This window comes from Cotesia typhae, unplaced genomic scaffold (assembly GCF_013202065.1).
Source record: "Cotesia typhae breed Kobodo isofemale line unplaced genomic scaffold, CoteBio_Ctyphae scaffold_70, whole genome shotgun sequence".
NCBI lineage: Eukaryota > Metazoa > Arthropoda > Insecta > Hymenoptera > Braconidae > Cotesia > Cotesia typhae.
Window position 1 is genome coordinate 2,098,373 of NW_027423780.1, and position 10,523 is coordinate 2,108,895.

A 10,523-nucleotide genomic window follows, 5' to 3' on the forward strand; every position below is an offset into this window, starting at 1 on the left:
ATCATGATACAGTGTTGACCGCACACTTGAGAATCTTCTTTTTGCAACTGCATGTGGTTATATTTGCATCATTTACAGTTGTGTTTAAGGCGTTTAAGTTGCTGCGGGATATACGGTGGGAGTCCATAGCGATCGAAGTACCATCCACAGCCATCTCTATCGACGTATATGGCGACCCAGTGCTGTCCTGGCTGACGATATCCATCTGTGTTTACTACGAAGGCTGTAGGCTTAGTCTAAATTCTCGGGATCCTGTCCACAGGATACACTCCAATCGTGGGGTATGGTATATACTGAATAGTTTTTAAGACCTGCACCGTGTTCATTACAGGCCTCACACCCCCAAGGACAAATGAGTGAAGGCTCGTCGATATTTTCACCAGCTTCAGAATTTACTTTCTTACTTAACCACTGTTTCAGTAAGTCAGCACAAGACAAAGCACACTGATTATAACCAAGACTCCGATTTCTTCGAGATTCTAGAACACTATGTAAGGCACAGGTTAACCGTGGCTGATGCAGTGTAGATATTGAGGGACTCTCTTGCAAATCTTCAATATTTATAACTGGTCTGCAGAGTAGAGATTCTAGGTATGATTTTTGTGCCCTTCCTCTTGTATAAATTTTCATAGAATTTTGACAAAAAAGCGTAACTGTGTATGCACGTATTTTATCATTGATTTACCATCATACCATTCAAGACTATGTTTTCGGGTTAAGGCGTTGTTTTCGAGCTGTCTTTCTTCGGATAGCAGGTTAAACGAAAATTCAGAAGCCAAAATCCAATGTGCAGTGTCACTGTTAATTAGAGAGGTTACACCTATTTCTTTAGGCAAAAATTCACGGTCGTTATTTATAAAACCTTGGATATATATAACAACAGAAGACATATCGGTCTCCACGGCACTACAGCAAAGTCTATACTAAATTTTAAATACCTGCTTATTCAGCGAAATCTATAGTTACTTGTCTCGAAGTATCTATTTCTAAAACACATATTCGGCATATACTATACAGTTCGTAGTTGTAACTAGTGCTTTATCAAATTTAACCTCTATACGAACTGTACCATGTTTAATTAAATTCCAATGAGTGTTACTATTAGCTGATGAATCGGGCGTTAAATCAAAAGCATATAAACAATAGCCGTTAGAGTAATCAAATCTGTCTATAGAGTTTCCTTTGTTCAAAAAATGAATACCTGTGCCTGAGAATAACGTGTGATAAGCGTCTATGTAATTCATTCGGTTTCCAAAATCAGACTGCAGTGGTTTTGACGGTATTTGACGACCGTCAACATACAGTGATAAATAATTAATCCCAAAATTTTGGAAATTGAAAGGATTCATTGAAGCGTCGCCGTTAAATGCTTTATTATTGACAAAACCGATGATTAAACGTCTAGGTACTTGACCATGAAGAATGTTGTCCATAGTCTCACCTTGTGCCCCAGCAGCCATTGAAACAGCTTCAACCTCAACTCTGGTCAGCGGATATTTAGCAGTAGTTTTAGCTAACATACGGGCGTGTGTTAAAAGTGTTCCTGGTGAAATTTTTGCACGACGCACTAATAAATTAGCGTCACTAATATTGTATACGCAACCGTTTACTGTGTCATCTAAATACTGTGTCATAAAAATGTTCGGTTATAATACCGGCACCTTCTCTCAAACCTGGGTAGGTTTCTTACGATTGTAATTCTTTGTTGGTCTTGAAAAAGACCGTTATAATCAAGACTACGTAGTAGTCTTGAGATGACTTGTTAGTCACACGCTCTTAAATAAGAGCCTTGAGTAGTCTTGAGAAGACTTAGTTGGTTAGTTCTGAAAAGAACTGTTTAAGTTTTAGTTCTAAAAAGAACTATTTAAGTTTTAGTTCTAAAAAGAACTAATTAAACGATGCCAGTCAGCGTTTGGTATAGTTGAGATGATCCGAGTTGGTCCGATTATTGAGTAGTGGATATACAAGCTTTGCTCGCTTGATATCCAAAGATACTGCACTGTATTGTAAGCCTTGCTCGCTTACTGTAGACTCTTGATTGGCTTCTTCTTCTTCTTCTTCTTGTTCTTCTTTTTCGCTCAGAGGATGGAAGTGGACTGTGAGGCAGCTCTCCTCGCTGCCTCTTTTAAACAGTCTTGTGATTTGGGAGGGGATTTAGTTGGGTTAATTCATTGGCTCGCTAGCTCCGATGGACTGCGTGGGGGTTTCGAAGGTAGCGGCCCAATGACAATTTAGAATGATTTCCCACTATGAATAGAATAATTTTCCACTAGCTCTCTCGTTATGGTCCGTGCTTTTGTTAGTACCATGACTAGCTCTCTAGTCATGGTCCGTGCGATTTTTGATGCCAATTGATGATTTTGGCCTTTTTCAACATTCTCTCCCCTAAATTCTGCAGGAATGCAGAATTTCAATCAGGCGATTCTTGGTGAGGAGCTAGTGGGAGAAGAGCTAACTTGACAATTGGTCGAGTAAGAATTGATGTAGCTGTCTTGAGAGTGACTACTCGAGTAAGTCCATCCTTCCCTGGGTGAAGTTGAATTACTCTCGCGAGAGGCCATTTTGAAGGGGGAAGTCTTTCATCTGTTATTAGCACCAAGGATCCTAGTTCGATATCGTCTTGCTGGTTACGCCACTTTGAGATGGACTGATGTGCGGATAAGCATTCTGCTGACCATCGGTTCCAGAATTGTTGAAATCGTTCTTGAATCCGTTGAAATTGAGATAGTCTTGACTCGTTTACGGAGGTTAGAGATGGTTCAGGTATAGAGTTGAGCGCAGCTCCTCGAATAAAATGGCCTGGAGTTAGAGCAGAGAGATCTTCTGGATCATCTGATAGAGCACTGAGAGGTCTTGAGTTGAGTACTGCCTCAACTTGTGCTAAGAGAGTGGAGAAATCTTCAAATGTGAAGCTGGTCTCCGATATTGACAATTGGAGATGACGTTTAACAGATTTCACTGCAGCTTCCCATTTTCCTCCCATGTGCGGTGCTCCTGGGGGATTAAATTTCCAATTTGTACCATCATTAGTGAGAAGACGTTGAAGCTCTTTTGATTCTGATGTAGCCTGAGAGAAGAGATGTTTCAATTCGTTGTCAGCTCCTTTGAAATTGGTACCACAGTCGCTGTGTAATGTTTTGCAGATTCCTCGTCGACTTGTAAATCGTCGAAATGCCTTCAAGAAACCTTCGGTTGAGTAGTCTGAGACTGCTTCAAGATGAATTGCTGACGTTGAGAAACAGACGAAGACTGCTATCCACCCTTTGAATTTCTTTGCACCTCTTCCTTGAAATGTCTTTAATGTAATTGGTCCTGCGTAATCAACTCCAGTAGTTTCAAAAACTAATGATGGAGTCACTCGAGATGACGGTAGAGGTGCCATGAGTTGTTGTGTTCGGACTGCTCTGATTCGGGCGCAGACTAAACAGTGTTGGATAAAAGACTTGATTGGAGCTCTTCCTCCTAATATCCAACATTGACGTCGTAGGTACATTAGTGTTAGTTGAGTTCCACCGTGGAAGGTCCGGGCATGAGCATCAGCGATGAGAAGTTCAGAAAGTTTGCATTGTCGAGGTAATATGGGTGGGTGCTTGCTGTCATGATCAAGTTTAGAATTTTGAAGACGTCCTCCAACTCGAAGTATATCTTGATGATCTAATCTTGCAGTTAGTCTAGAGAGGGCGTGAGATTTTGCTAGGGGTTTTCCTGATACTATGGTGCTGATTTCGGATGAGAAGTATGCTTGCTGAGTTGCTTTAATCCAAAATAGTTTTGCTTTCTCTAAGTCTGCTGGACCAATTGGAGATGTTGATACGTTCGAGTTGGGGATTCGTTTGAAACATGAGATGGCTCGTTGACATAGTGCTGTTATTCGTAGGACGTTGTTAAGATCCTTGTGGAATGTTTTTACACATGGAAGATCGATCAAGTCCCAAATTGTTGGCTGTATAACTGCTGTTAACGAGATGCCAGGTCGTTCTTCGAGATCTTCTGTTGGAGATGGAGCTACTGAAATTGGCCAATGTTCAGGAGATTGAGCTAACCAAGGTGGACCTGTCCACCAGAGATGATGACTAATTAGTTGAGACGCGTTTAGACCTCTTGAAGCACAATCTGCTGGATTAAGTTTACCTGACGTGTATCTCCAACATGCATTTGGAAGTGTTTGATGAATAGTTGAAACTCGGTTTCCAACGTATTCTTTCCATTTCATGGGGTTATTTTTGACCCATGCAAGTGTTATTGAAGAGTCGGTCCATAAAAATACTGGGACATCTTGGAGTTCTAATGTAGATTGTGTATGCCTTATGAGATGGGCGAGAAGCACTGCAGCTGAAAGCTCTAATCGTGGAATTGTTAGCCTCTTGATTGGAGCGACTCTAGTTTTTGAGCAGACTAGAGTGACTTTTGAGTTTCCTTTATGATCAGTGACTCTGAGGTAAACAACAGCAGCCATAGCTAGTCGAGATGCATCGGAAAATCCATGGAGTTGTACTGAGTATGAATTAGCTTGCAGATTAATCCATCTAGGTATTCGAAGTTCGGTTAACTTTGAGATATCTTCTCGAAACATGGGCCATTGATTTACTGTATCAGGGCAAAGTTGATCATCCCAATCAAGCTTCTCAAGCCAAAGTTGCTGGAGCAGAATTATGGCTTTGATGACCACTGGAGAGATGAGGCCGAGAGGGTCGAACAGTTGAGCTACTTCTGAGAGAATTGATCTCTTGGTTATTATTGCACTTTCTGATATGGAGCTTTGAAATGTAAACTGATCATGAGTTGATGACCAGGAGAGACCTAATACCTTTGATAATGATTCATCAAAAGTGTGAAGCGATGACTTGTCCTTGGATTGAGATGTCGATGGAATAAGAAACTCTTGTGTGTTGCTTTTCCATTTATCTAGTGGAAGACATGCTGAAGCACACATGCTGTTAAGCTGTTGAGCTATTGTGTTGAGATGGTCAATTGAATCAGCTCCACCTGAGATGTCATCAACATAACTGCCTTTTAGGATTGAATCAACTGCTAATGGGTAACTTTCCTTTTCATCTTCCACTAGTTGGAATAATGTTCTGCAAGCTAAGTATGGTGCTGATCTAGTTCCATACGTAACTGTTTTTAGTTGATATTCTTGGACTTCATTCTGTTGGTTGATCCAGAGAATTCGTTGTAAGACCCAATCATCCTGATGGACTTGAATCAGTCGAAACATCTTGACTATGTCAGTCATGAAGATGAATTTAAAACGTCTGATGAACAACAATACGTCAAATATATCTCTTTGAGTTTTTGGACCAGCATGCTGAATGTCATTGAGTGATACTTGTGAGGTGGTTTTACATGACCCGTTGAAAACGACTCTGAGCTTTGTAGTAGTGCTTTGTTCTCGGAGAACTCCATGATGAGGTAGGTAGTAGACTTGTTTAGGTTCAGGGGCATCCTTTGGAACTGCTACCATGTGGCCTAATGTTTCATACTCGTGCATGAAGTCCGTATACCGCTGTTTGAGAAGTCCGTCAGATTCCAGATGCTTGAAAAGTCGTTTCAAACAACGATAAGCGATAGCTCTAGAATCTACTAACTGTGAGATGTCAGCTGATAGTGGTATTCGCACTACGTAGCGCCCTTCTTGGTTTCGTGAGAGTGTGCTAAGGTAATATTCTTCACATTGCGCTTCTGCTAAACTGAGAGATGGCTTTGTTTAATTTGGTACTTCTTCCTGAACCCAGAATCTTGTGAGGGAGTCTTGAAGCTCATCGTTTGTCACAGTATGAAGAGACCTGAGAGGGAGATTTCGTGCTTGAGATGATGCTGGTCCAAGAAAGGCCCATCCAAAGATTGTGTGAATTGCTAATGGCTCATCTGATTGCCCTTTAATTATTGGAGATGGTTCTAGTATTTGATTAAGCGTATCAACCCCTATTAGGATTTCGACGTGTCCAGGCTTCAGGAAGTCTGGATCTGCTCTTTCTAGCTTGCTCAGATGAGACCAATGCTGGTCTATGATGGAGACTGATGGAATCTTAGTAGTGATTTGAGGCAGGATATGTGCTCTGATATGGACATGTTTATGTGAGATGCAAGACTCAATGGTTAAGTTCGTTTGACCAAGAGTTTTGCTTGAAGACTGATTACCCACGCCTAGGATTGGTATCACAGCGGCTAGTTGGTTGAGATTTGCTTCTTTAACTACACTACTGGAAAAAATTAAGGGATCAAAAAAAAATTCCAAATTTTTCGGTAGTGTTCAACAGGCCGTAACTTTGAGAGAAATGGTCGTACAGGAAATAAAAGAAAAGGAAATTGTAGCTCCAAGTGTCTAGTTTTTGGATTGGAACTTCAAAATTTTATAGCTTCCGCGGTTTCTGAGTAATCGTAGAAAAACCAGCAACAAAAAAATTCTCAAAATTTTTTTAATTTTTTTTTTCGGTCTACGGGCGTGGAAAAAATTTTTTTAGCTTAACCACCATAAGGATCGGATACTTTGTTCATTTAGCTTTAATTTCTTTTTTTAAACACCCTGATACGTCCACTCCTCGCTGAGATATCGGTCTTCAAATGGAAAAGGATCTTTTTGTCTTTGATTATCGATATCTCAGCAACCAATGATCGCACAGAAAGTTAAAGGTGGGTTTCAAGAACTTGAATGAATTCCCTTAACGACTGTCCATTGTTTTTTCGAAAAAAATTTTTTCTTTCCGTCACATGAATTTGAAAATGCAACAAAAAAGGGCTTTTAGTGGTTTTTTGGAAAATCAAGCGCTGGATCGAAAATATTGAGGAAACCACTAATGTTAAGTGTGCCTTTTACAGTTCAATATGTCCACAAAAACCCTACAAAGAATCAAATTAATCCAGCAAGCCGTTTTTTTGTTTCACTTGATCGAATTTTTGAAAAAATTAAAGGATCACGTTTTTTGCTCTGAAAAGCTCATAATTTTTAAAAATGAGAAAAAAAAATTGTTTTTTCGAGCTTTTTCCACATTTTCGTTCCAAAAAGTGCTTAAATTGAAAAAAAAAAAAAATTAAAAAAAAAAATTTTTTTTGAAATTTTTTCTCTTGAAAAGTTTAAGAAAACAATTACCGCCGGCATTAGCGTTATCCAAAGCGTACCACGTGGAGTGTGTGTGTGTGTGTGTGTGTGTGTGTGTGTGTGTGTGTGTGTGTGTGTGTGTGTGTGTGTGTGTGTGTGTGTGTGTGTGTGTGTGTGTGTGTGTGTGTGTGTGTGTGTGTGTGTGTGTGTGTGTGTGTGTGTGTGTGTGTGTGTGTGTGTGTGTGTGTGTGTGTGTGTGAGGTATTTCAGGAGAATTGAGACCCGGTGGCTCGTCAGTTCCACCGTATTTAATGACTCCAAACTCATTCTCTGAAGGTTTTTGTTGGTTCAATACCGGGTATTACCACCCCTGTTTTCAATAACGGCTCTCAAACGTTTAGCCATGTTTATGCAGACGGTAATTTGAGGCTGCGGAATGGTATTCCAAATGTGCTGAAGCGCGCGCTCCAAAGCAGCTAAGTTCTGCAAATTTGGATACTCTCTGCGCAACCGACGGCCCATTATGTCCCAAACGTGCTCTATGGGGTTGAGATCTGGACTCATTGCTGGGTGTCGCAACAATGTGATGTCATGCCGCTCAAAGAAGCGCCGGGTAATGTTGGCTGTGAGATGTAACGTCTAGCTGTCAAATTTTCGCGTACAATTACCAAAGGTGTTCTCCAATTTCGTGAAACGCCGCCCCACACCATAACTGATCCACCGCCGTAGGCAACGACTGGACGGACAAAGTTCTGGTGAAAACGTTCTCCATGACGGCGCCAAACGAGAGGACGTCGATCGTTGCCATACAGATTAAAACGAGACTCATCAGTGAATAAAACATTTGTCCATTCCCTCAAGTTCCAATTTCGATGATCGTAAGCATACGCTAAACGGCTCGACGATGTCTTGCTGTCAACAGGGGTACACGATTAGGATGTCGTGCGTGTAACCCAGTTTCACGAAGACGGTTGATGATTGTTCGAGAGCAAATGTTTCGCACTTGATGCCGTCGTCGCTGTTGCTGTTGTTGTTGCTGTTGTCTGCGATTGGGGAAGTTTCGAGCGACAATATTCGCATTGACAAAAGGTTGTCGTCGAACTTCTCTAACAATTGTTCGATCATCGCGGGCATTAGTGACTCGATGGCGACCTTGTCCGGGGCGACGATGATATTGATTCGTCTCTTGGTATCTGGTATAAGCTCGAGATACGACAGATTGACTTACACCCATCCGGATAGCAACTGCATGTTGAGTGTAACCTTCGTCGATAAGAGTCACTAACCGAGCGACTTCCACCTCCGATAAATGTCTAACCATGATTAAGAATCAAAAGTCAGAAATTTTCAATTTTGACCAAAAAATTAAAAAAAATTTTTTTTAGCGCAGAGGGATTAGTTTTGAAAAAAACTGTTGAATGAAGCGATTTGCTAAGGATTCACAAAAAGAAAAGAAAAAAAAAACTCCGAAAAGCGTATGAAAAAATCGAAATTCGATTGGGGGTATTAACTTTTTTTATTAATTTAATTAAAAGGAGATCAGTAGAATCAAGGAATGCAGCGGTGGAAAGGTGATAAAAATCATTGGGCGATGGTTTTTTGAGTTCCTTAACTTGTTAAAAAAAAAATTTTTCCAAAAAAAATTTTTTTTTTTAATTTTTTTTTCGAAAAAAATTTTTTTTTTTTGAAAATTTTTTTTTTTAAATTTTTTTTTTTTCAATTTAAGCACTTTTTGGAACGAAAATGTGGAAAAAGCTCGAAAAAACAATTTTTTTTCTCATTTTTAAAAATTATGAGCTTTTCAGAGCAAAAAACGTGATCCTTTAATTTTTTCAAAAATTCGATCAAGTGAAATAAAAAACGGCTTGCTGGATTAATTTGATTCTTTGTAGGGTTTTTGTGGACATATTGAACTGTAAAAGGCACACTTAACATTAGTGGTTTCCTCAATATTTTCGATCCAGCGCTTGATTTTCGAAAAAACCACTAAAAGCCCTTTTTTTGTTGCATTTTCAAATTCATGTGACGGAAAGAAAAAATTTTTTTCGAAAAAACAATGGACAGTCGTTAAGGGAATTCATTCAAGTTCTTGAAACCCACCTTTAACTTTCTGTGCGATCATTGGTTGCTGAGATATCGATAATCAAAGACAAAAAGATCCTTTTCCATTTGAAGACCGATATCTCAGCGAGGAGTGGACGTATCAGGGTGTTTAAAAAAAGAAATTAAAGCTAAATGAACAAAGTATCCGATCCTTATGGTGGTTAAGCTAAAAAAATTTTTTCCACGCCCGTAGACCGAAAAAAAAAACTAAAAAAATTTTGAGAATTTTTTTGTTGCTGGTTTTTCTACGATTACTCAGAAACCGCGGAGGCTACAAAATTTTGAAGTTCTAATCCAAAAACTAGACACTTGGAGCTACAATATCCTTTTCTTTTATTTCCTGTACGACCATTTCTCTCAAAGTTACGGCCTGTTGAAAACTACCGAAAAATTTGGAATTTTTTTTTGATCCCTTAATTTTTTCCAGTAGTGTAGCTTGGCTGAGACTAATGTCAATTCTGATCCTGGATCGATGAGAAGACGAGTTGTATGTTTTTTCATGTTAGGAGACACTACTAGTGCTTTGCAAGTTGCCAGGATTACTGCAGTTCTTGTGTTAATTGCTGATAAAGCTATTGCATTTACCTGAGCAGGCAATTGCTCTGGTTGAGATGACTTGGAGATGTCAATTATCTGAGAGGACTGGTTTGCCTGAGCAGGCAACTGCTCGGGTTGAGATGACTTGCTGATGGTAACCTTTTGAGATGACTGCTTATATTTGGTGATGTTGGTATCAGTTTGAGATGCTCTTGATCTGAGACGTCTTCCTGGCTTGAGATGACTGCGTGGGTTTCGAGATGACCGCTGCCACCGTCATTGTGGAGCTGGCTTGTCTTCGGTTTGAGAAAGTTGAGATAGAGATGATAACTTTTCAGAGAAGGCTGCAAGAGATGTTGGTTGTTCCTTGGGTTTTGTAAACACGCCGTGCAACAATGTGTGATGGCGCTCTTTACACAGCTTACATGTTTGAGTGTTACTGCACTTGTACAAGTTGTGCCTACCTAAGCAGTTGTAACACAACCTCTCGGTCTTGACGAACTGAAGTTTCTCAGCATCGGGCTTCGTTGAGAAGTCTTGACAGAAGGCAAGGTAATGATTCTTGCCACAGTACTTGCAGGTGTTGTTCAAATCCTTCAACCATGGCTTTGTCTCAGCTTGAGATAACGTTCCAGGTTGGTCTGAGATGACGTGATGTACTCCTGATGGTTGAGATGGCCTTGTTTCTGATTTTGTCTTTCTTAAAGTGGTCTTGGACTGCTCCTCGATACTTTCTAGAGCTCTAGCAGCACCAGTTAGAAAACCAGTTAACTGTTCTAGAGATGGATACTCCGCTGATGACCCAAGATGCATTTCCCAATCTTCGCGAGTTTTGGAGTCTAGA

The 10,523-nt window shown here is 40.1% G+C and overlaps 1 protein-coding gene across 1 annotated transcript; it reads right to left on the reverse strand.

The window, feature by feature from the left end:
* Positions 1-231: 231 nt before the first annotated feature.
* On the reverse strand, positions 232-9,959 carry LOC141537180 (uncharacterized). Its single transcript, XM_074258027.1, has 6 exons — positions 9,904-9,959; positions 5,787-6,203; positions 2,457-5,690; positions 1,966-2,134; positions 1,202-1,625; positions 232-587 (listed from the first exon to the last, which is right to left on the reverse strand). The coding sequence occupies exons 1-6, from the start codon at positions 9,957-9,959 to the stop codon at positions 232-234; spliced, it is 4,656 nt and encodes a 1,551-aa protein (XP_074114128.1).
* Positions 9,960-10,523: the final 564 nt, after the last annotated feature.